Source organism: Sceloporus undulatus, chromosome 3 (assembly GCF_019175285.1).
Source record: "Sceloporus undulatus isolate JIND9_A2432 ecotype Alabama chromosome 3, SceUnd_v1.1, whole genome shotgun sequence".
Taxonomy (NCBI): Eukaryota; Metazoa; Chordata; class Lepidosauria; order Squamata; family Phrynosomatidae; genus Sceloporus; species Sceloporus undulatus.
In genome coordinates this window covers 206354916-206381948 of record NC_056524.1, presented here as the reverse complement: position 1 = coordinate 206381948, position 27033 = coordinate 206354916, and the positions used below count along the sequence as shown (strand labels likewise).

The 27033-nt window shown below is 37.9% G+C and overlaps 1 protein-coding gene across 5 annotated transcripts in view; it reads right to left on the bottom strand.

The window, feature by feature from the left end:
- SORCS1 (sortilin related VPS10 domain containing receptor 1) overlaps nt 1–27033 on the bottom strand; it is a 553983-nt gene that overhangs the window by 5828 nt on the left and 521122 nt on the right. For 4 of the 5 annotated variants that reach the window (XM_042460820.1, XM_042460822.1, XM_042460821.1 and 1 more), the window contains exons 24-25: nt 11297–11396; nt 79–184 (exon numbers count right to left, since the gene is read on the bottom strand). In XM_042460820.1, the coding sequence (XP_042316754.1) occupies nt 79–184; nt 11297–11396 (206 nt within the window). The remainder of the gene's footprint in view (nt 1–78; nt 185–11296; nt 11397–27033) is intronic. The other variant, XM_042460824.1, reaches the window with a different exon arrangement.

Here is a 27033-nt window from a genome sequence, read left to right as displayed (position 1 = left end):
GTGTACACTAAGGCTCTTCTTGCATTATGTTTTCACACCTCACAGAAGAACAGGAAGGCAAGGAGGAAGAAATCATACCTTTTGAATTTGTAGATTACAAATACTGCCAATCCCACAAATACCACAGACAGCAGCATCAGCATGGCTGAACCACTGTGGCTAGGTGTGACATCTATGAGTGGGGCTGTAGAAAGTTAGAGAAGAAAACAGAATATCAGGTCCCCAAATATTCTAGCCTGGCAGCCTAAGTACAACATTAATATGTTTTGTGGATTTGATGTACATACCTACCCTACATAGACATTTTGTTCTTAGGCAACCAATCCTCATTTACTTTAGGCCCTTCATTTGGAAACTCCTTATTTAGGGATACATAAACTGAAGCATTATACAATCATACATATACACAGGAGTTGCAGAGTGATCACTGTATCTTCTTGCATAGTTATCTTTACCCCTCTGGGCCTCTACAGTAGAGGTAAGTAACTATGGTGCGTTACAGACCGCCCCTTTGGGGCGGCCTGTAGGCACTCCTTCCCTGCCGGATCGAGGCCTCAGCTGCCAGAACGGCAGCCTCTGGGGCCCCGATCCACCGCTTTCCAGGCTGCGGGGATGCAGCAAAAGGCCGCTTCCCCACGGCTTGGAAAGGGGTGTCCTTGGGGCTTCATGCCCCAAGGACAACCGGTGGCGGCAGGGAGGAGGAGAAAGGGGCTGCTTGGCTCTTTTCTCCCTTGCGTCGCTGACACAGCCATCTAAAGGCTGTGCCAGTGATGCAAATCGTGGAAGGAGCTCCGTTTCGGAGCTCCTTCGTGCGCCGTGAAAAGGGCACTCTAGGTGCCCTCACATGGCACAAAGACGTCACGTCCACACCGCCCCCGTTTGGAGGAGGCGCGTTCGTGACGTCATAATGGCGGCCCCCGTGTAGAACAGGCACTGCCATTTTGGACATTCCGAGCGCGTATTAGGGTTGGGGGCGTCCAGAAAGGATGCCCCTTTCTAACCCTAGTATGCGCTCCTCACGTACTAGGATGCCCATCTGTAACGGGCCAACCAGTCCACTTTGTAGCCTACTGCTACTGTTCTTCTGAATCTCACATTTGACCAGCATTAATATGATCAAAAAAATTGCCTTTTGTTTTAAAATTTCTCCCGTGACACTGAAATTCTGTTGAACTGGCAGCAATAAAAGCAACATTCCTCCTGACTATTGTTCTTTGAGGGGAAAGGAAACTGTGCAGGGAGTATATGTTTTGTTTTGGTGACTACATCTTGGTCTTGAAGAAATACACACCTTTACTGTTGCCACACTGCCATATTCAGCAAAACAGCAGTAATTTTGGTGGAAGCAGGATTTAGGATCTCAAAAAAGACCAAAAAATTCATGTATCTTGTATACTGTGCATGGCCAGCCCTGCTTTACTGTTTGTATTTCCACAAGTCAAAGATCCAAAGTAGAGCAGTATTTGGAATAATATGTGGGCATGCACAAGGGATGCCTATCAATTATTGAGGCAGGATTGGCTTTTCCAGAAAAACAGGGGACTAATTCCAAGTATTTGTTACTGAAGAACAGTGCTACTCCAAGTAATGTCTTTTTATTTAGGGATAATTCAGATTTTCAAATCAATATTTATTTCCCCTCAAATATGACTCACTTTTCACAGGGCCCTTCCTTTCTTCTTACCATAGCTAACACTAGTAACTTATAGTACTTTCACGCTAACAATTACATTGCTGTGTTTCCACTTTAACTGCCATGGCAACAGCACTAGAGCTCTCTGGTAAAGGGGTGTCATTATCCCTCCTTAAACTGAAAATCACAGGATTATACAGGATGGAACCATGGTTGGCAAAGTGGAATCATAGTGCTATAAATGTGTTGCATGAAAAGGATGCCAAGATAGTTAGTCATCTTAACTAGGAGGAAACATATACTCTCAAAATCACATTAAAATTCCAAGCCAGTTAAGAATTTACAGATCATAATACACATCTTGTTTTTGAGGCAAAAATTACAAAATCCAAGACTTACAATTCTGAGCACCAGAATATGAATTTTGTTGAGAGCTCTGCTGTTGAATAAGCATGGTTTATTCAACAGCACTGTTGAGTAACAGTGGCTTATACTCTGTTGATATATACACAGTGAATCTTAAATATTTAGCTCAAGAATCTTATTGGGACCTGGGAGTGAAGTGTAGATAGAGTTGAATGCCTATATACTTCTAATACCTAGCTACTATATTACTTAGTAATATACACTAGCAGGGCATTAAAACCTTAGTTTTGTATGCATCTGGATTGAATTTTTTTAAAAAAAGAAATTTATCTACTTAGTAGTGGCAGCTGCCTATTTAGAGGCCATTTAATTTAATAGAAACCAAAACTATGCAACATTTCCTCTCACCTCCTGTAATTTTTGCAGATGTATAAAGAGGATATGTGGATATTTGCTGTGCTGCTAATCGGATATAGCCAAGATACCCAGAGAAGCTATTAGTTAATCTGGATTATGTGGTGCTTTAAACATTGACTCATTCTTCATACTTTTTAATCCCACTTTTCTACCCTTGTACAATAATTTCCATAGAGTTAGCCAGCTATTATAAAAGTGGAACAATGCCAGTCATTATGGAATGACTCATAATGGTAGAAGAATATACAGGAATTGGGAAATCAGTCTATAGTGTTGGGAAGGAGGAACTATTCATTTGCTTGCATAAAAATGACTTTCTTGGTGCTTGTAAAATTCTGCAAGAGCAATAATGAAGATTCTTCATGATTTTGTAAAGTCTCTGGGAGACTTATTCTATACAAAATGCATGTGTTTTTTCTCTACAAAAATATGCATGTTATTCCTCTTTATAAACCATGTTTTTGTGCGGAAACAGAGTTTGTTCCACAAAAACATGATTTTTTGTGCAAGAGATTGTGGCCTGTTACAGACTGCCAAAATAAAGCTGCTTCAGGTCTCTTTGGAGGTATGCTATTTAAATGATGCATGGGTCCTAAGAGTCCGGAGGTCGCGCCAAAGCCCCACTCCATTCCTAAGCACTGGAGGGCAGCTTTGGTGCAGCTTCTGGATTCTTAGGGTGCATGCGTCATTTAAACAGCATACCTCCAAAGAGACCCGAAGCAGCTTTATTTTGGCAGTCTGTAACAGGCCTGTGTTTCTCACCTTGGTTAATTGTTCAGAAAAAGACAAAGGTATTTATACAAATGTATAGCAAATCTACAGTGCTATATAAATAAATAATAAGGTTTTTTTTATTTAGTATCTGGGCTATCACCCCAATATAGTGCCCTTTGTGATCATTCAATATTTCTACATGATTTAGGTCTGGGTTTATGTAAAAAGCCACCCCTTTTTTCTTTCTTTCTGCAGCTGAAAGAAAATCTAGTCTTAATTTTGAATTTTTGAAAATAATAATAATATAATAATATTTTTTCTGCAGAATGAGCCCCCTCAAAGAACAATAGTTAGAAGGAAACTATACTATACACAGGACTTCAGGAAGAATAGTATGTAACTATTTATCCTTGCAATCACTAATGAGAAATGCACAGATTTATATCTCTGTGTGAAGATTAAATTCATTCATGTTTTCTTTGAAGTAAATGGAATCTCATTAGTACTTATGGGGAAAGGGTACAACTCAGGAAACAGAGAGGAAGCTAATTTATTTTGGAGTATGGAGAGGGCCTAGAAGCCAAGGGGGCCACAGGTAAGTCCAATGAATACTAGGTATGAATACTATGCCACTTATAATTTGTTTCCTTTTTGGTTTCCGCTTTCTCTCCTTGGATTTCATCCCTATCCACACCCAGCCCTTATTCCAAACTACTTTTGCAGGAAAAAGTGTACAAGATTGGTCATGCTTTCTAGAAAGAAAAGGAAAAGGCACCAAAAGCCTTTCAAAGCATGTCATTGGGCAGGAAATGCAGGCATGTGTGTGCTTTGTTTTGTTTTTTTAATTTTTGTTTCTGAAGCATATCTACAGTGAGCAGTCACTAAATGATGACTGAATGCCACACAACTTAATTCAGCCTTTTACTTATTTCTTGAAAAGCCTGTTTCCCCTCTATTCATAAACTCTGTTTATGGAAGGATACTGAGAATACAGTGATTTACTCCTCCCATGGCACCAAAATACTTTAGTGTGGAGTGCTAGTATCTGTTGTTTCAATATGCCAGCCATTTCTTCTCCTAGGAATACACCATTCTTTTCCTCCTCATCCCACTTTCCCTGCCTTCAACATTCAATCTGGGTGACATATTCATTGTTCATGCTGTATTGTCACTGGAGGTAATAGTGGACAGAGACTCCTCTTACAGTTTTTTTTTTAAAGTGTACTTCTGTAAATCTTACTGTTCCTCACTAACTGCTTATATTGCTATTGTAACCAAAACAACATGATGTCAGAATGGATAGTGTTGTTTTGGTTACAATTAGAATAAGCACCTATTGAATAATCTAATTACTAGTACATAGGATTAGGAGAGCAACTGGCATCTAACCCTGTCAGTGATGGAAGGAATGCTTGTATCTTTTAATAGGTGAAAAGTATATTATTTATATTACAAATTAAAATGAATGATATATATGAAGTGAAAAAAGAAAAAAAGAAATCTTTCCTGCATATAGCAACTGATTGAAATGTGCTAGGAGGTTTTAGAATGGGAAGGTAGGAGGCCTCAAGACCCATAAAATTACCGTGGCATCAAATTGTGATATAGTAATACTGCTATTTTCCTCCCTTATTGCTTTGAATATTTCAGTATGGCGCGGACACACTGTATACTGTTCAGTTCACCAGTAAGGCTTCAACATCCACTTTCAGCTACGTAACTGTGGTTACTCAATATATACAAACTAAGAATATTGTTAATGCTAATTTTGCTTTAGCAGGGAAAGCTAGAGTAATTAACTCTAAGCCATGGACATGTAACTTTCATGGACCTGGGGTCCCTTCTCCCCATAACCTATGGGGTGCCATAGGGATGGAAGGAAATGTTCTTGGACTATTCGCTCTCAAAAAAGGTAGCATTTCTGCACTTCCTGCAACGTGTGGGAGAATACATATCTTATCTCAAACATCTATACATCTGCAAGATTTTCAGGGCAATTCCAAGAAATAAAACATATATAAAATTATGCACACATTTTCAAAAAAGTAAAAAAGCTAAAATGCACAGAATTGGAAAAAAATACTAAAAAATATGGGGCAAACTGCAGACACTAGGGGTAACTTGTGCAAATAAATACACATATGAGGAAAATAATGCATAAAGGTGTAAACAAAAAAAGTTGAGAAACAAAACACAAAGGGGTAAAGCAGATGGGTATCCAGGAGCGGCCAGAAGCCACTCCCAGCCCGATCACCCAGGGGCCAAGGTGAACACATACTGCAGCCCTGAGGGTGCCTCCTGCTGCTGTTCCAAATGGACCACAGCAAGGAGTGAAAAAAATCTGCTCCTTCTGGGGCTGGTTTTGGGCTGCCTTAGAGGTGGCTTTTATTTAGACGCCACACCCTTGGAGCAGCCCCATCTGCCTGTTGTTTTGGGCCATAGTCCTCTAACCCAATAGGAAACAAATTTTGAAAGAAACTGTAAGTGGGATTTGGTGATACCGGGATTAAAATGGAGAGAAATTTTCACATCAAATGGCTGTTGCTACACTGCCAAGGCTGCTGGTTTCAAACATCTGCTTGTTAACAAATTGATGTGGAAAGGATCTGTGCCTTGCTTTGAAAGGGAAATGTGTATTTGTAGTTTGTATGCTACTTATTTCAACATTGTCCGACAAAATTTTGATTGTGCATGCAATATTATAGAAGAGGATACTTTGGGACACTGCAAAAATGAATGGAAGAGCTACATGGGGTCACAAAGCTGCATGTTGCTCATTTCTAAATAGTTAACATTAATCACATATTTGTTATTTATTTTATTTACAGTATTTATACTCCACTTTTCAGCCCTAAAGGCTCTCAGAGCAGCTTACAATTATTATTATTTTTAATTAGATGGTTCCCTGCCCGCAGGCTTACAATCTAAAAACACATGACACAAAAGAAGAAGGGAATGGTGGTGGGGAAGGGGATCGGTTCCAGCAGTTCTTCTCTCCCTCTAAGGCCTGGATCAAGGCAGATGGACTGGAGATAGAATCATAGAATCATAGAGTTGGAAGAGACCACTAGGGCCATCCAGTCCAACCCCCTGCCATGCAGGAAATCCAAATCAAAGCATCCCTGACAGATGGCCATCCAGCCTCTGTTTAAAGACCTCCAAGGAAGGAGACTCTATCACCCTCCGAGGGAGTGCATTCCACTGTCGAACAGCCCTTACTGTCAGGAAGTTCCTCCTAATGTTCAGGTGGAATCTCTTTTCCTGTAGCTTGCATCCATTGTTCCGGGTCCCGTTCTCTGGAGCAGCAGAAAACAAGCTTGCTCCCTCCTCAATATGACATCCTTTCAAATATTTAAACAGGGCTATCATATCACCTCTTAACCTTCTTTTCTCCAGGCTAAACATCCCCAGCTCCCTAAGTCGTTCCTCATAGGGCATGGTTTCCAGACCCTTCACCATTTTTGTCGCCCTCCTTTGGACACGCTCCAGTTTCTCAATGTCCTTTCTGAATTGTGGTGCCCAGAATTGGACACAATATTCTAGGTGGGGCCTGACCAAAGCAGAATACAGTGGCACTATTACTTCTCTTGATCTAGACACTATACTTTTATGGATGCAGCCCAAAATAGCATTGGCCTTTTTAGCTGCCGCATCACACTGTTCACTCATGTTCAACTTGTGGTCTACTTGGACTCCTAGATCCCTTTCACACGTAGTTTCATTCAGCCAGGTGTCACCCATCCTATATCTGTGCATTTTATTTTTCCGCCCTAAGTGCAATACCTTACATTTTTCTGTGTTGAATTTCATTTTGTTAGCTTTGGCCCAGCTTTCTAGTCTATTCAGGTCATTTTGAATCTTGATCCTGTCCTCTGGGGTATTAGCTATTCCCCCTAATTTGGTGTCATCTGCAAATTTGATAAGTATGCTCCCAATTCTGTCATCCAGGTCATTGATAAAGATGTTGAATAGCTTCTTAATCTAGGCCAAGCCCAATGGAGCTGGGCCTGCATCTCTCCCTCCATGCTTGGATGGCACCAGATGGACTGGAGGAAGGGTTCTGTTTATATATTTCTAGTTTGGACGAATCAATTTGTGTGTGTGTGTGTGCGTGCGCACATGCATGCATGCATGAACACACACACACACACACACATCTTCAAATCTCCTCTTGATTTATGGCAACCCCATGTCTTTTTTAAAAAATAGTTCTTTAGGCAAGAAACACTCAGAGGTGGTTTCGGAAGTTCCTTTATCTCAAATATAATCTACAGCACCTGGTTAATCTGAGTGAAAATGAAAGTTTATAATGTCTTGATGAGGGTGTCTTCATCCTGTGATGTGCAGATGAGGAGGTGAGTGTAGCTTATGTATGTAGTATTGATCTGTAGATTACTGTTATGTATAAATACACCCAATGTGAGCCATATGTGTAAACTACAGTATCATTGTATCATAGAGTTGGAATGGGCTTTCCACATAGGTGTCCAGCCTCTTTTTGAAGACATCCACAAAAGGAGACCCCACCATCTTTCAAGGCAATTGGTTCCATTGCCAAATTATTCTCATTAGTAGGAAGACTTTCCCATAAGCAACGGTCGCCCGCCTCGCCGGGCAGACCATTTTGCTGCTAGGCGCAGCTGGACTACAAGCCCCAGAGTGCTCTGTGGCTTGCCCGGCTCCCTATTGGTGCGCGGGGGCGGAAGGGGCGGCCCTTCTGCTCCGCGACGCTCTGGGAGCCGGTTTCATTGGTGCGGGGCTTCCAGTCCTCCAAGGCTGCCCATTGGTGGGCTGGGCCTTGGAGGCGGGGCCCCGCACAGCACGCAGGGAGGGAGGGGCCTAGGCCTATATAAGGCCATGTTGCTGGCCCCTTCCCTCAGTCGGTTGCTTGGCTTCGAGCAGAGCGGAGCCAAGCTGTGGAAGGGAGCAAGTCTTGGTGCTTCTCCCGCCCACCCACCGCTGTTGTTAGGTGTTTTTAGTCACAACTTGGCCAGGATCTGCACGTTGTGGTACCAGGGCTATGGAGCTCTGGTTTTGGAGTCAATAGGTACCCGGGGGTGAATAGGGCAGGCGTTTGGCCATTGCGGGGGCCAGAATGCAGGAGCGCCTCCCGGTGACTAGGGGCTTTGTGAATTGGTGAACGCAAGACAAAGTTTGCGGTCAAGTTGTGTTCCTTAGCCCCTAGGTCATCCCAAGCAGCGGGTGGGTGCCCGGTTTGGATAATCAGACTACATCGGGTGGTTTGATTGCACAGATCCTGACCTTATGCTTTGTGCCAACTCTACCAATTGTTTGCAAATAAAGTTGTGGCCTTACTTCCAACATGTTGTACTGTGGTTATTTGACAGCAACATCTGAGGCAACAGTGTAATGTATTTCCACTGAAGTGCTATCTAATATTAAGGATGGATGGATGGATCTCTAAAGTATGATTTCATAGATTATCTTTCTTTGCATTGTCGAGTGTTGTTTCTATTAGACTTATACAAATGTCACAAGAAAATTAGTTTCCATTTTAAACCTTTTTTTTTCAAATTTATGAATTTTTGGTACTCTTTTTTTTTCAGATGGACACATTTCATGTCCTTTGTTAATTTAATGTTTCAAGTGAATTTTTCTTCCAACGAATAGAATACCTTTGTCTACATCTTCTTATAAATAAGGATTTCATGTACATGCTGTTTCAAATATACATATTTTTTGTCCATATTGTATGTAGGTGGATTTGGTAAATATTATTACAAACAAGGGAAAGTAGTCTTTCAACATTCTAAAGCATTTCAATTCATGCTGCATGTGAAAAAGAACAAATTTGGTCAGCTCACATGTGTGAGTGACTGCTACATGCCTTCAGGTTGTTTCCAACTTATGGCAAACCGCTATCATGGGTTTTCTTGGCAGGATTTTTTCAGAGGAGGTTTGTCATTGCCTTCCCCTGAGGCAGAGAGAATGTAACTTGCCTAAGGTCCCCAAGGGGGTCCCACAGCTGAGCAGGAAATGACTGACATGCAAAACTCCCTGTTTTCTCACATGTCACTATCAGTTTATCTTTTGAATATATCATTTTGATGAAAGACAAAAGTTCACATTTCACAAACAGCTCCTTAGATTCAACTTGCATCCTATAGTAGCCATTGTAAGCAACAGGAAACTTGAAATATATATTTTTGATAGGAAATAGAATTATTAAAAATTATTGCTGCCAGGGATATTGTTATCATGTCAAAATCTGAAAAAACAAGGGATGTAGTACACCCATTTTTCATTCATACACCCCAAGGAAGTCAGTGGGATCTCTGTACACAATGCATTCAGGATCATGTATTTAAAATGGAGTTTATCTAACATATTAGAAATGGCACAAATGGAGCTGTGTTGATGGATTTTAAAAGATATTCCGAGAAAACTGACATCAATTTTGCTATACCTTATCGAATATAAATGCCACAATCCTGCAAGTGAAACTCATCTGACCTGCCCTCACTCTGTGATATTCAAAAGTCTTACTAATTAGCTAGCAAGGAATGAGAAATGAGAAAAAGACTCAACAGCACCATCATATTATCAATGACAGTTAAAGTATCTACATTCAGAACTGGGAAGCTTTTCTCCTTCCCATTTAAAATGTTTAAGTTTCAGTTTCCTGAAAGGCATTGCTTTTGGACAATGACAACAGAACTCATATCTCACTGATGAAATTGGAATCCTCATAAGCAAAACATAGGTTTACTATCCAGATTTGGGTTGTGAGAGCCAAAGCTGATTTTCAGTTTGGAAATTAGTCAATTTGGTTGAGACAAATTGCCCAAATCCAAATGACATTTGGGATTTATGTTATGTTTCATATGCAAATATGATTCTCTGCCACTGCTGACAAACCAGTATTAGAAACTAGACTAATATGCTCTCCCTGACTTAACCTACTCACAACCTTGTTATTTCCAATCAGACTTGATTAGTGTAATAATGAATAAGCCAATCAAAAAGTAGGTACAGTGTTCTTGCAAAATGAGCTGGTCTGAAGCTACAAGATGAGAAAGTGTGAAAATAATCTAGTAAAGCTGTCATCTTATATACTGACAGCATGTCTTGGAAAGAGCATGCCTGTCTTACTGATACTTCAGCTTTGATTCTCAGCTTCTATTTTCTATAATATTACTACACACAGGCATACACACACACACACCTTGTAGTTACAATACCATTAGGTGAGAAGAGTTGCACTATGGAAGCAAGGAAGTTTTATGGCAGTTTGGAGGCAGTAAGAACAAAAAATTCTTCTGAAGAGGTACACTCTGGGGGCTATGAAATTGTCCAGGCCTCTTTACTTGGAAATAGTATCTACACAACCAAGGAATAAAACTGTACATATGTATTTATTCTAATCACAAGCTAGTGTCTTGCAATAGAAATAGCAATCTTGAAACAACTTAAAGACTAGGGACAGAAATAATATTTATAGATGTTTGAAAAATGATTAAGAAAAAAGTGTGTCTTGGGTGTTGGGAAACCCTGGCAAGGAGAATCTTGGACTGATGAGAACCTTTGCAGTTTGTTACTTATTCTGAGAAAAAATAATGCATGTTGTTTCCCTCTCTGGAACTGTTGTTTTCTGCACACAGAAAATCAATGTGCGAATTTTGCACACAATAAATCCTTAACTACTAATAGCCTTCAAAAACTGCACAGAGGGTGCTTTGCACTGCATCTTTTGCAGATGGGAGAAAATTGATAAAATTATTGCATGAAATGACCAATGAAAGATCCACAAGACAACTGCAAGTCAAAAAGGAGTAATTAGTAAAACCATATAATTTTCTGGGCAGCCCCACCTAGACCTGTTCCTTCTTGTTACAGACCTTTGGAGGGACTTGTCTATTCATAAAAGGAATATTATGCCATTTTTATTTTGAAGAAGCTGCAGTTCCATGCATACATATTGGAGTAAACATAATTAGCTGGTTTACATTCAAGAAGACACATATAACATTGTATTGTAAATCTGACGTTGCTACTGTTGAACTACTACTCGCAATACAGTGTAATCAAAATACAAAACATCCCCAGTATTTTAAAAAATAGAGCATTTCTATAGCACTGCCATGAAGACTTGATAATAAACTTTGCTAGCAACATGGGATGAAATGTTAAGGAGTCAGTACCAACCTGCGGTTAAATGGGCAGCATGAACAAAGATTCTAACGCCAGGTTTTAAGTCAAACTGGATGGAATTTTGGTTCAGTCTCTGGGCCAAAATTTCTGAAATCTGGAATAAGGAAATAAAGAAAATTTAGTGGTAAAATAATGCAAGAACTATCACAAAGGTCAAGATTAATGTCTAATGTTAGACAGCAACAATTACTGGGTTTTACAAAGAAAATTGGGTAAAATAAACACCTCAGTGCAATTATGAAATTATCCTCTTGACATGAAGGTCCAAAACATTTTGTGATAGATGGAACAGCAAATATTCCCTCCTCCACAACTGATGAATAGAACCCAGTTGCTCAGCTAATTTTGGCAACTGACAAATCTCCCCTCCCTTTGGTAACAGAAATGTAATAAAAAAAATAATAATGTAAATATGATTGGCAACACTCTACTGCCCTTTTATGGCATCCCAAATCAGCTGCCTCAGAGAGATTCCAAAGTCTGACCAAAGGCAGAGCTAACTCTAGATGTGTTTATATATTGCAGTAAGGTTGTATCTGGGGATCCTTTGTGAATTGAGTTCTTTTCCCCAACAATCTAACCTGCCAGCAGTGGATTAGGTGACTATTAACAGTTGCAAGTTGCTTCAACTGCAAGTCCTAAAAGAAAGTCCTAATTTTTTTCTATCTATGCATAACTACATATTGTATGCATAATATAGTCTCACGTTAATCATATATGTAGACCCAATATTATATTATAATAAAAGTGTGCATGGCTGTGTGTTTCTCCTTGTCTGTTTCAACCATAGCCCTGAGCCCATGACATCTGAAATTTGGTATACATATAGGAAAATATTTGGGAGACTGGGAGTGTTTACAGTCATCTCAGGAAACCAGTTGTGTCTATTTGGTATTTAAGATGCATTAATTAACTGTTATCAGTGTCAATGCTGTGTATGTCTGTAACCTGCTGTGCCATGTCCAGTCATTCAGTGGTAGAGCCAGGCTTAGTAGAAATAAAAATAGTCCTTGGAAATAAGAGGGCTTCTCAAAAGTACAGGTCTCTTCAACAGCAGAAGCAATTAAATATCATCCAAGGCAGCTCATTTTGAGGTAGCACCATGGTACTTAAACTTTCTCTTCCTACTGTTTCCATGCCACAGTAAAACTTGCCTTACCTTTGCGCAATGGAACTGTCCAGTGATTTTTTTCTTAACTGCTAATATGTATACTTATGTGAGAAAATGTGAATATGAAAAAATGAGAATTTCTACTGTCTGGTACAAGAAGAGAAAGAAAATCAGAATAAGCAGAAGAAAGGTAGAGAGTGAAATGAAGACACTAGTGTGGAGAAAACAAGTGTGGAATGTACAATTATTATACTGTCCAGCTGGCAGGCCTTTACTTGGATTCTCCTCATACTACTTGGTGCACATTGACACCATTTGCGGGACTGGATTTCCACTTTCATTAGGAAATAAATCTCTAAACTTTGTTGAAGCTGAAATATAAATAAATATGAATAGCCATTATTTTGCCCAATTTCCCGCCCTAAAGAGCCTGCTGATGTTTTTCAGTGTATTTAATGAATAAGTGAGATCACATTTTGAGGTCATAAAAAGTTTTTTTTAAAATGATGGGTCAGTCTCTTCACTGCACCTATATGTGTGGGATAATGATAAATAGTAATGCTACTAATGGGTTATGTGACAACCCTCAATACCTTGGATCAAACATTTATCAGAACAGAGACTGTAGATAAACAACTGATCACTAAAGTGTCCAATCCATGTATGGATGTGAGAGTTGGACAGTGAAGATGGGGATAAAAGGAAAATTAACTCACTTGAGATGTGGTACTGGCAAAAAGTGCTGTAAACACTGTGGATAGCTAAAAAGACAAACAAATGAGTCCTTGAACAGATCAGGCCAGAACTCTCTCTGAAAACCAGGTTGATCAAATGGAGGCTGTTGTACTTTGCCAACATCATGAGAAGGCATGACTCCTTAGAAAAAACAATAATGCTAGGAAGAGTAGAAGATAGTAAAAAGAGAGGAAGACCAGACAACAGATGGCTAGATTTCATTCAAGTTGCCAAGAGCACAGATCTACACGACCTGACCTGAGCAGAGCAGTGGAGGACAGGAGGGCTTGGAGATGTCTCATCTAAGGGTTATCATGAGTCAGGATTGACTTGAAGACAGTTAACAACAACAAACTAAAAAGAAGCCAGACAAAATGAATGGCAGGCAGCCTTATATCCCTTTGCCAGGTAGCATATACATATAAAGCTTCTATCATATTTTTAGCAAATAAGATGTTGTCTTTTAAAGAAACAATACTCTTACTTTTTAAAATAAAACTGTTCCTTTGACATATAGAAAGATGAATTCACATCACTTTCCCCTCATTTTTTTAAAACCATAAACTGAATTGGGGCCAGTATTTTCATCTTATGGTGGAGATCTATGTAAAATCTGTTTTCATGAACAGGTTCACCATATGATGTAATCACCTAAAGTAATTTCTTTCAAATAAGTCTTCAAAGGTTAATGAGGAATTATTAGTGGGGGAATGAAGATATCCTCATGATTTTACAACCATTTTCACTCTCTCTAATTTTGTTGATTTAGTTTAAATCTGTAATGCTGATCAAATGGGAATGCATTATTTGACTTTCGTTCTTCTCTGTAAGAGATTTATCATCTTTTTATTATATTTAATGAATTTTTAACATACCTTTGGCTCCTGCATTTCATATGCCGGATTGCTTTCGAGGAGTGTACTGGCTCAATAATAAATGGGAAACTAGCTTATAAGCTGAAAATTCATGTAGCTTGAAGAACAGCATTTTTTTTTTGCCCCATAATGTAGTTTAAGGAACAATGATGATGTATATAAATGGCCATTCCATATAACATTCCATATATCATAGTACCTAACCTGTCACCTCCTTACAAAACAGTGATGATATTAAATACATCGTAGCAATTAAAAACCCTGCAGTTATCATGCAGGTTTTTGCATATGCAGATAATATCAGCTGAAGGATTGTCTATTGTCAGTAGGTATGGAGAGTTCTGTTCCTTAGAAAAAAATATGGAACCCAAACTGCTTCTATAGTTTTGTAGAGCAATTACCCTTGTCTGTAACAAGCTTCCCCCCCCCCAAAAAAACCCAACCTGATGCATGCAGCCATCTTATAATACTGAAATAAGCAAATAAGTTTGAAATTAATGTTGATACCAATAAAAATAACTGAGTTAGGTTGCAATGCATCCGTTTTTTAAAGGATTCTTTTTTCAACAAATTTATAAAATATTAAAACAACTATATAAAAGCCCCCCAAACCCACAAAAAACCATGGATGCCGACCATGAAAGCCTTCGTCTTCACAAACTATATAAATAACAGTTTAAATATTATCAAACATCTTAACATTAACATCAAAATCATTCTAACATACAGTCTTTCATAACAACCTTAATCCTCTCAAACTATGTTTGTTCATCTTCATTCTATTTTCTTTACACATTCTCTCCAAATGTCACATATCCTGTCATCTGCTTCTCATACCCTCTCTCCTCTCTCATCCTTCCTTTCTCATTTTTCCCTACTTCACCTCTTCCTCTTTTCTCCGTTCTCCATTCCTCAAGCATCCCAGTGTGGAAGCTGGACAATTAACAGATACACAAAAAACTAGTAGGCTTCAGTGTAGCTGGACAATTAACAGGTACACAAAATACACCTCTTCCTCTTCTCTCCATTCTCCAATCCATAAATATCCCAGTGTGGAAGCTGGAGAATGAACAGATCCACAAAAAACTAGCAGACTTCGGTGTAGCTGGGCAGTTAACACATTCACAAAATACAAAATGTAGCTGGACACAAAATATGTAAGGACTGGAGCACAGCTTCTGTGCAGCTTCCGGCCTTTTAGTCCCGAAGCTCTTACATTTGACCTGTCTGTTTGGGCTCTAAGTCTCATCAGCACACACAATGTATTTTTTTGTGTTTCTTCAGAAGAAAGTTAAGGACACTGTAATATATAACACACATTCAGATATCACCAACCTGTAACCTTACTAAGAGCTCTTCAGTAGCTCTTTCTTTGGAATATATAATTCCAAAGCTGTTCTCAGCCCAAAGCCTACTTTTTAAAAAAAATGTTTAGTTATAATTACAAAGACAAAGGTAGAGCAGTTAGGGTATTTTTAAATAATCCCCTCTACAATTCTGTCCCTTGTTATTTAAGTCTTTGATACTATAACTTGAGCCAGATCCAGATGAAATTTTCATGCTTTTCAAACAGCAGGCCTTTTCTACCTATGGTGAGAATTCTGACATAAAGCACTGTAAGGCCAAAAGATCTATTATAAAAAAAAATACAGTTGCAGATATGAAAAACAGAAAGAACATTTCCATACAATCAAAAATAATGATTATTGGCCCATAAAAGTCACATGCAATATTCATGAAGACTTTCCCCCCCCCTTTCTGATTTGTGTCTTGCCTGGTGAACTAGAGTACTGCTATGCTAGTTTTGAAAGCTGCCTGAAGGTATCTAAGGTTTATACAGTCACAAATACTCTTCAGTGAAGGTTTGACATGTAAAATGTCCTAGAAAAAAAATTACAGTCACAACAGGCCAACAGGAAACTTACAGCCATGATAAGTAATGTTCCATAACATCAACTCTGTGTACAAAAGTGCCAGATCTTCCAGAAGGACAGGTGGCCTGTTATGGTTCCCTGGCTGAAGCACCAGCTTGGATGCACATCAGCAAAACATGAAACAGTGTCTTGGATGGCAGCCACAGTGATATGATCTGCGCTCAAGGAGTAATAAAGAAATTGGAGGTCATTGCGCACAAGATATGATCTGTGCCCTCCAATCTACATGGCTGGAATGGTAAGGGCAAAAATAAATGCATTCTTTGAAAAGTATTTTCTATTAGAAACTGCATAGGGTGGGGAGGGGGTGAAAAGAAACCTACAGTATAATTTAGACTTCTTTTCTCTCTGACATTCATCTCTCTGGAAAGATCCAACCAACAGTTTTGCTTAAAGTGGGTGCCTCTAAGAATGTGTAGCTGAGGAACATGGTTTCATAAAGCTAGACTGCCACATTGTTATTATTTAAAAGCTTTAAAAGTAAGGCAGTATTCAGGGGTTTATTAATTCAAAGAGCTAGTGAGATACGGAAAGCTAAACAGTCAAAAGCCAATAAGCTACAAGCTGAATTGAAAAAAATTGAAGAGGAGTTAAGGATGCAGCCACAAAACAAAAAATTAAATAACAAAATGAAAATGTTACAGAAAGAGATGCAAACAGATATAACAGAAGAAATAGCAATAGAAATGAAGAGATCAAAACAAGTACAATTTGAATATGCAAATAAGATAAGCAAAGTGCTAGCAAAAAAATTTAAGAGTGACAAAAAAACAAATATAATAGAAGAAATTAACTACAGAGGGTCAGTAACAAACAATCAAGAGGTTATAATTAAGGCTTTTGAGGAATATTACCGAGACCTTTATAATGAGGAGGAATTGCCTGGGGAATTAGCAAAAGGTTTGGAATCCTTTTTAGACAAATGTGATATAGGGGCAATTTCAAAAGCTCAAAGAGAACAATTAGGCAATCCTATAAGCAAAGAAGAGATCATGCAGGCAATTAAGAATTTAAAAGAGGCAAAGGCTCCAGGACCCGATGGGTTCACAGCCAAATTCTACAAATCTTTTAGAGAAGAATTAGCAAATCCAATGCAGAAATTGTTCAACACAATAGCAGACCAAAAAATACCAACATCGTGGGAAGAAGCTACTATTATCATGATCCCAAAAGAAGGTAAAGACAACCTTTTAGTGCAAAATTATAGACCAATATCTCTCTTAAACGTGGATTACAAAATTTTTTCATCTATAATAGCAGAGAGACTTAAACCTATCTTGAACCACATAATTAAAAAAGAACAGAGCGGCTTTCTGCCAAAGCGTCAAGCAAAAGACAACATTAGAACAATAATGAACATCCTAGAGTTTTACAACAAGAACAGAAACAAGAAGTTAGCGTTGATATTTATCGACGCTGAGAAGGCGTTCGATAATATTAGATGGAAGTTCATGACTGCGGTCTTAAAAAGAATGAATATAGGTGCTAGAATTTTGGGATATATTGAACAAATCTACAGGTATCAAAGTGCCAGAGTAAGAATAAACGGTTTTAAATCAGAGAAATTTAGAATAAGCAAAGGGACCAGGCAGGGGTGTCCTCTCTCTCCATTGCTTTTTATCAACACAGTAGAGATTCTGCTGAACATCATTAGGTTTAATGATAAAATCAAAGGGGTTAGAACAAAGGGAAAAGAGAAGAAAATCCTAGCCTTTGCGGATGACATGGTGGCGATAGTGGAAAATCCCACAAAAGGAGTTGAACATTTAATGCATGATTTAAAGGAATTTGGTAAATTTGCGGGCCTTAGGATTAATAAAGATAAAACAAACATTCTAGTTAAGAACCTAAGCAAGGAAGAGGAAGGAAAAATAGCAAAAAAGATAGGTTGCAAGATAGTAAAGAAAGTGAAGTATCTGGGCATATGGTTAACAAATAACAACTTAAGATTATTTGAGAATAATTATAAAACAAAATGGAAGGAAATACGGAATGATTTATTAAAGGGGAACAAATTAAATTTATCTATCTTAGGTAGAATTGCGTTTATTAAAATGGCCATCCTTCCTAAGTTTTTGTTTCTTTTTAACAATCTTCCAATTATAATAAGGGCATGTGTAATAGAACAATGGGAAAAGGAGTTGAGAAAGTTTGTTTGGAAGGGAGGGAAATCAAGAATAAAGTGGGAAGTGCTAAAAGATAGTAAAGAAAGAGGGGGATGTGTAATGCCTGATTTAAAATTGTATATGTGGGCCAGTAAATTAATGTGGTTAAAAGATTGGGTAAAACTAGAAAATACTGACCTACTGAGCATTGAGGGGGCAGATTTGGAAAAAGGATGGCATGCTCACCTCTTTTACAAAGATCAAGCAAAATCTGAAGCAAAGGGTTTTTTGAATCATCCTATAAGGAAAGCACTTCTATCAATATGGGTCAAGATGAATAAAGGATTTTATAATAATAAATTACCACTATGGGAAAAAAAAATAAAAGCTCTTTAAACAGTGGGTCCCAAACTTTGGGTTCTTAAATGTTGTTTGACTGCAGATCCCACAGTTTCCAGTCACTATGGCCAAGGTTAGGAACCAATGCTTCAGAGCACCATTTGTTATCCATTAAATGGGTTGAGACATTATCCAAGCTGGAATAAGTATTACAAACTAAACTTACAAGTTTAACAAAGCAACGTTATCCTGGATAAGAATTTGACGTGTTGTCTGCATTGGCAAAATGAAGAGGCTTCAAAGAGACTTGAAGCCACACAGTTTAGATGGTGTACAAGGGAAAACTGGCTGATAAATGACACAAATCTGCACTCTGGGGCTAAAAAACAGAGCAAAAAGAAGCTTCAACACTCTGCCTTATCCCAGAAAATGTGCATTATTGCACATACATATAAACAGCATGGTGCCAATAGGGAACTGCGAGAAAGCAAAAACACAAAAGTATGAGAAACAGTGACCTACCAATAATTACAATATATACAATCCAGGCAGTCCAACAGGCAGCATAGGGTGAAGGGGTGCTGAAGGGGGCATGTATGATTGTGCTTTGCCACCTATTATGCTGTGCCACTGATACACTGTACATGTGATATATTGCACATGTGATTATGTGGCCAGTCACAATGATATGGCAGCTGGGTGGGAGGAGGGAGGTAACTGGTGGTCACAGGTGAAGTGTTAGTGTGATGGTGTGCATGCATCATGGGGAGCAAAATCCTTCCAAGCACTGTGGCTGGATGGCTGCAGACAGCCCATGGGTTCAGCCCGCCTTCAGAGCTGGCCATGCAGACAGCAGGGCTTCTACCTGCTTTCAGAAAACCCAGGACTGAGCCATTTTATCCTGTCAGTCTGCTCAGCCCCTAAATTGAATATACTTAAGAGTTTTCTGTACATAGCAATGTATGCATAAATCATGGTGATTATCAAAATATAGTTTTTACTCACTAGATAAGTTTCAAAATGATCTGTTCGGAGCTGTCTCTATGGGTACATGCAGGAGTGATATGCCCCTTCATGTTTCCAGTGAATGAAAGAGAAAAGCTAAGAGAGGATTAGGAAAAAATAGCAATATGAATGGCTTGGAAAAGAAAAGTGCAAAGGACCAATTAGGAAGACTAGAAGTTGCCAACTGAAAAAGTATTAGCACGACCTACACAAACAACTAGTTCTTTTATGCAAGCCTCAATGAAATGAGCAGGAACCATCTCCTGTGCTCCCACCAGATGTATCTGTGAGGGTAGTGGGGCAGGCAGATGGGCTTCCACAGAAGATCTCAAAAAGAAGCATGATCTTATGAGAACATATATTCCTTCAGAAAACCTGAACCTGAGCCATATAGAGCTTTATACATACTAGTTATGACTTATACAGCTCTATATGGCTCAAGTTCAGGTTTTCTGAAGATTCATGTCAATTGTGTTATTTGTGCCCAGAAGCAGCCAGACAACAAGGTTGTGCTCCCTGTAGCCAACCCCAGAAGAAAGTCCTGATGGATTGCACTCCAAATTTAAATCTATAATTAAAAAAAATAAATTAATAGTTATATGCAAAAGAGGATTTTAATGTATTTGTAATATTATGAATTATTGCATTCTTGTGGCAGTGAATGGGATTAAAATAACACGTATATAAGATTCAACTGCCCATATGTATTTCAGATAGCTCCACTACATTGTTCGTATTGCTTCATAGATTAGAAGAATAATGCTGAACATGATACCACTCCACATCCCAACACCTAATTTAGAGTCATCAAGAGTCTCTCCAGCGAAAATAATTAACTATGTGAATTAGTTTTGGTCCTCCACATAGCTTCATTGACTTTATCTACTTCATCTGCAAAATTAGACATAAGGTGTGTGTGTGTGGGGGGGGACATTTTTGTAACAGAAGCTATTCTTTATCATTTTCTCATCAATGGGCATATAATGCATAATGGTAACAAATAATTTGTAAAAATAAAATGTTGGGATTTTAATATACAATAATAAAAGAAAATAAAATGATTTTGAGGACTGGTGTAGTTTTGGTTGAATATAGATTATTTTTGCCTCACTACATGTTATCACACCTGAATAAAACATGACTCTCTATCTCTCTCTTACACAGCATCCTACCAAAACACCTGAATTTGGGCGTTTAAAATATGACTATGATTAACCTATCCAACATTAGTGTGAAGAAGGGTTAAATCCAAGTTTCCACGGTCAAAATGGAGCCACTCATTGCTATTGGAATGCTTAGAAAGGGAGGGTTTGCAAAGGAAATAATATAAAAGAAGATGATTCACTGTTCAGCTGTCAGATAGGGCTGCTTGGAAACAGAGGTCCAAAAGACACTGCAGAAATAATCCAGTTTCAGGCCGCTTTAAAGTTTCAGACCACTTTAACTGTCCTGGCTCTGTGCTAGGAAATCCCAGGAATTGTAGTTTATTGTGGCACACTGACAGATGACTAAATGACTCCCAAAACTACAGTTCCAGAATTACCTAGCATTGAGCCAGGGCAGTTAAAGCAGTCTCAAACTGGATTATTTCTGCAGTATGTTTTGGACCAGAGATAGGGTTGTAGAAAGGAATGGATAAAATAGTCAGATAGAAACAGAGTGTAGTTAGATGAGAGCCAAGAATGTAGTGATATACTGAGAAAAGAGTTCAGGGAAATGTTCTTACTTTCACTGAGTTATTACATTAAAATCTATAGACCTAGCTACATGCAAGATTTTCTGTCGGTCAATGAACCTTTGTTGTTTTGTTATTCAAACGTTGTTCTGAAAATCATTCATATAAATAGTTTAAAAAGATATTCTTTACAACATTACCAATTTGAACCCATCATAAATCACATCTTTTTTCTCCAGGGCTAATGTCATCTTGTGAGCCAGTATGATGTAGTAGTTTAAGAGTTGGACTACGAGTCTGGAGACTAGGGCTTGATTCTCCGTTTGGCAATGGAAACCCACTGGGTGACCTGGTGTGAATCAGACATTCTAAGGCACAGATACACCTGTGATATAAGTTGGAAATGACTTGAAGGCACACAACAACAATTACTAAAACCAAGAAAGGGTTGAAATGAGTAGGGCAAGGGGAGTGACTGGAGACCAAGGATTGGTTTCTGAGTGAGTACCCTGTAGAGAAGACCCAAACAAAGCTTCCTTTTCTACATAAGCAAACATCTTTTGAAATGGGACAGAAAATATTAATATTATTTTAAAAATTGTGTCCGCTTTAACTTATTTTGGAGATAGATTATATTCTAATCAAAAGGAATATTTTACAAAGATGAGAACTATAATACTGAGGTGTTAAGTATGGAGGATAGGAATATGAAGCCAGGCACTATAGCCAGTCATTCTGACATGCTGGTTCTAACAAAGTGAAGCTATGCTTCATATAGCAAAACATCTGGGGTCAAACGGGTAAGATTTATATTGTATTATTCTCGTACATATGCTATATAGCTGGCCAACACTGAAATGAAATCAGCTTAGTGTCTGTTGTTCTCATTTCTTGTGTTTGGTGAAAATAGTTGTAATAATTCAAGTAATATGTCCCCCTAAAGCATTTCCTCAGAGATTGTATACTGTAATAGCTCTGACTGAGATGGAACACAGTTTGCACTCTGCAGAGGCTACCTTTCTAAAGTCTCATTGAAATGAAACAAAATGTATTCCGTGACATTTGTGTTGCATTCTGATTCAATTCCCATTTGTTTCGCTAGATTTCCACAACAATTTCCCATTGGAGTATATCTACCTTAAGCTGATTCAATAAAGCAATATCAATGTAAATGAATATTTCTATTCCAGTATTTTGAACTATCAATAATGCTGAACTTTAATGGGGAAAAGTTCCTTTGCAGTATTGATAGTATGAAACTAGTATGGATTTCTTTTATAGTGTACATTTTCCAAGTGGGTCAGTCCTAATGGCTGCAAATGGATGTGTTTTTCTATAGCTCCATGAACTAGGAAATGAGGCCTAGAAGGAATCCGGGCACCCATATTAAATTTTCATACTGAACTGGACATCAAAATGCTAAACAGGAAGTGAGGCTTAAATGGGAAATACTTTATAGCACTCATTACAGATACAGCCATTATAGAATTTTCTGGTGGCAAATCAATACATGCTAGAATATTTTATAACAGAAAATGGTTCTATTGAGCAAATAATCCTATATTTTGGATTAAGAAAACTAATGGACTGAGTAAACATACATAAGACACCCTAAGTGTCAATAAGACATAGAGGTGACATATAAATCCTAACAATGAATAAATATATGTACAGAAAAATCACTTCTACCTTTTGTTGCTGTTGTTAACTGCCCTCAAGTTGATTTTGACCCATGGCGACCCTGTGAATGAGACATCTCCAAGACTTCCTCTCCTCTCCTCCACTGCTCTGCTTTGTTTCTGCAAAGTCAAACCCATGACCCCCTAATAGAGTCCATCCATATAGCATGCAGCATTCCTCTCTTTCTACATCCTTCCACCTTTCCTAGCATTATTATTTTTTCCAATGAGTCGTACCTTCTCACAATGTGTCTAAAGTTTAACTGCCTGTTTTGTCATCTTGGATTCCAGGGACATTTCTGGCTTGATCTGTTCTAGGACTCATTTGTTTGTCTTTTTGGCTGTCCACAGAATAATAATAATAATAATAATAATAATAATAATAATAATAATAATACTTTATTTATATACCGCTTTTCCAATGATCAAAGCGGTGTACATCAAGAATCCTCAGCACTGTCCTCCAGCACACTTCTCAAATGAATTGACTTTCTTCCTTTCTCATTTCTCAATTGTCCAGCTCTCACATCCACACCTGGTAATAGGGAATACAATTTGATGATTCTACCTTTTGTGCTTGATTGTATATTTTTGCATTTTAGGATCTTTTCTAGTTCTTTCATAGCTGCCCTCCCCATTCTTAATCGTTTTCTGATTTCCTGACTGCAGTCCTCGTTTCTATCAATGTTTGATCTCAGGTATGAGAACTCTTTTACTACTTCTGTTTCGTCATTGTCTAGGTTGAATTTGTCTAGAATCCATTGTCATAATTGTTTTCTTTATGTTCAACAGTAGTCCTGCCTTTGCACAAACATTTTACCCATGCCTTATCTTTTGTATACATCCAAAGTTTTGACACAGAAATGAAATGTATATATCACTTTTGAAACATTCAGTCTTGAGTTTCAATGGAAAATTTTATTTCATCACAGTATTCCAATCCAGCATAATATGGGTTTGAATGAAGATGGTAGTATATGGATATAACAGAGTCTGAATTCATATGCAGCTGTGTCTCTGTGTGAGTTGGTATTATACTGCCCTCTCGTGGCAATTAAAAGCTGCTTGTCTATTGTAAGAAAAGATTGTTTTAGTACATCCTACTATCTTGAACAAGATGTGTTAAAATTACAACAGTTTATTGTGGTGCTCTCATTAGTAGATTTTTTAAAAAAAAATGTTACATTTGAATCGTGTGTGCATACCAACTGTGTGGAAGACAGTTTCACCTGTTCTATGCTTTTAGTTTTCTTCTAATTCTTTCTATCCTACATTCCATATTTAATTTAGGGATTGATTCAAAAGTCTGTTTGCAGTTCTTATCAGTTTCATGTGTGTCTAGTTTTCCACATTTTCTAAAACTCTGAATATAAATTGTATGCATTTGTATTCATCTGAGTCCATAAAATATGCATTCTTAAGATGCAAAGTGCAATAGAAAAATCAAAGACACATTCACTTTTAAAGTTCACTGTATTCTGATCTGTGCCTTTTGAAAAAAAAATGAATTGATCTGGTTCACTTTAAAAGATGTTTAGAAATAAAAAAAATCAGTCTACCAACTTTTGCTATACTTAACTAAGGAAATTTTATAAAATTATTTATTGAACAGAAACATGTTCAGTTTGATGCAGCCATTATTTTATTCTGCTCTTTATAGTCTTTTACCCTCTGTGTATTTAGTCAGGATATGCATGATAAAACCTTACAAAAGCAACAGTGATGTCTTTATGTCTATGGTTGTACCTAGATTACTTTCCCCTATAAACACATACACACAACACACACACACAGAGACTCTTGAAACAAGAGTGAAACAATCACGTTTTAAAAATAAAAACAAACAAACATTTTTTTGCACATCCTGTCAAAACAGGTCAAAGCCATGCTATGCACACTGAGCAGCCAAAAGATCTTTAATGTAATTTCATGTACAATCACACGAAGACCACATTTTTACAACTTTCTCTTTCTACAATACAAGGAAAAATACATATAGAAAAGTTATCAGATTAAATATTAATGATGGCATTAGATAAGAAACAACTGAGTGATCTGAGCTCAGCTAAACACTATTTCTAATTGCTCAAAAACAAAACAATGTCTCACATGATGGTGAGGCCATAAAATCTGAAAGCCATCAGTTGTAAAAAAACCAACCCATTCTTTATCACATCTTCCCCTTTCCCTTAGCTTCCACATGGTTCTTAACAACAAAGTCTTACTGAATGAAATATTAACCTGATAAAAGTTTTCAGAATCCCTGCTCATAACAAAAGTAGTTAACTGTTCTTCTCTCTAGTGCTCCCTACTGACTCCAACAATTCAAAGATTCATTATCACTGTCATGCCATAAGCTATACAAACCACATTGCTGGAGGGTAGTTTCAAGCCTTCCACCTATTCATGGTTATTTCAGAAGAACAAGAGATACCAGAGACAGTAGTAGCTGAGTCTGAAGAGTGATTCAGATGTGAAAGATGCAAGCCACCTGAATTATTTTAGTCTACTATTCCAGGTCGGTTGAACTGAGAAATTTCACTAGTGTACCTCAGTCAAATGATTAGAAAATATATACTCAAAATTCTATACTGGAGTGTGCAAACTGTAACACTCCACAAGTATAGCTCCATGCACCTCTCACACACCCCAAGCAGGCACTACTGCAACTGTTTATTGGCCATGGGTTGGGCAGAAGGAGGCAATAAGCAGTACCACAGGGGTGAGGAAAGAAAATCTTAGAGCTCTGGGAAATTGACCTCATTTCTCTTTCTTAGCACCAGACCTAGAACTGGGATAAATGCTGCTTATTGCCTAGTTGCCCCCCTTCCCTCTGTCCCAGACAGGCAGCTCCTCATGCAACAGCCAAAACAAGTTGTATGCATATGTATGTCACCAATATGATTCCAGTCAATATATGTTATTCTGACCAATGATTGATTTTCAGTGTTGGGAAAAGGCAAGGTATAAATAGACAAATACACTGGGCCCTTGGTATTCCCTGGAGTTTGGTTCCATGTCCTGCCATGGATACTAAAATTCATTGATGCTCAAGTTCCATTATAGCAGAGTATAATGATGTTCCTTATGGAAAATGCATATTGGAAATTTAATATTTTAAAAATATTTTCAAGCAGTGGATGGTTGAATCCATGGATAAAAAAATATGTGGATATGGAGGGCCAACTATACAATACAGTACCTATCTGGTGTCTTCTGTTTGTAGCGATACCTATTTTGACAGCTCATTGGAGCATGTTCTGGCATGTAGGAAGTCATGTGAAGCAGTCAAGCATTGTGAGATAGCAATTAATTTAGCCATGTGCAAGCTGGAGGAATTTATTTGATTTACATATGTAAGTATAATGATCTGATTCACAAACCCCTAACAAAACATGCATCAGAAAGCAGCTATACTTCAGATTTTTGCACGCCTCTGAATTTAGCAATACAGCTTTGAGCTTTAAAATATACCACATTGTTACAAATATATGTATATTAGGTTAAAAATAGGAAATACCTAATTTTGGTGAAATACATGCACTTGCAAAAGTGTATTTTAGAGTAAAATGCATACATTTTGGGGAAATACACAAACATATTTTGTGATTTTCTTAAATATAAAATATAACCTTTTCACTTTCTAAATCCCCTGATAGGCATGAAAACAATTGGGTGCTCATGAAGATACTGTGTATATGTGAAATTGATATGTATCTGTTTATATCTAGACCATGAAGAAAGCTGGACATTCAAGATAGCTAACAGGGAAATGTGGTGCTGAAGCAGAGCTTTACACACCTCCAACAAAGACAAATAAATGCATTTCAGAGCAAATGCTGCCTGAACTGTCACTAGATTACAAAATGTCAAAACTGTAGCTATCATACTTTGTGCATACTATGAGAAAATATGTAAAGACAATAATGCCAGGAATTGTTGAAAGCAATAGAAAAGAAGGATAATATTACAGATGGGTTGACTAAGTAAAGAAAGTCACAGACCTAAGTCTGCTAGTGATGACCAGGGCTCTTAATAAGGGAAACAGTTGCAGGCTTCTCACACCTAAGTTCACCATCAAGTCAAAGCTGACCTGACAGCAGATATTGTACAATAACAACAATCCATCTCTAGACAAGCACAGAGCTATTAAGTATCTGCATATTGCATGGTGTCAATGGTTCCCAATGGGCACACTTCTTTTGCCTCTTTTGCTATCTTGTGATAACCTTTGGTAAAATGCCTGGTCCTCTACACAGACACACACACACAC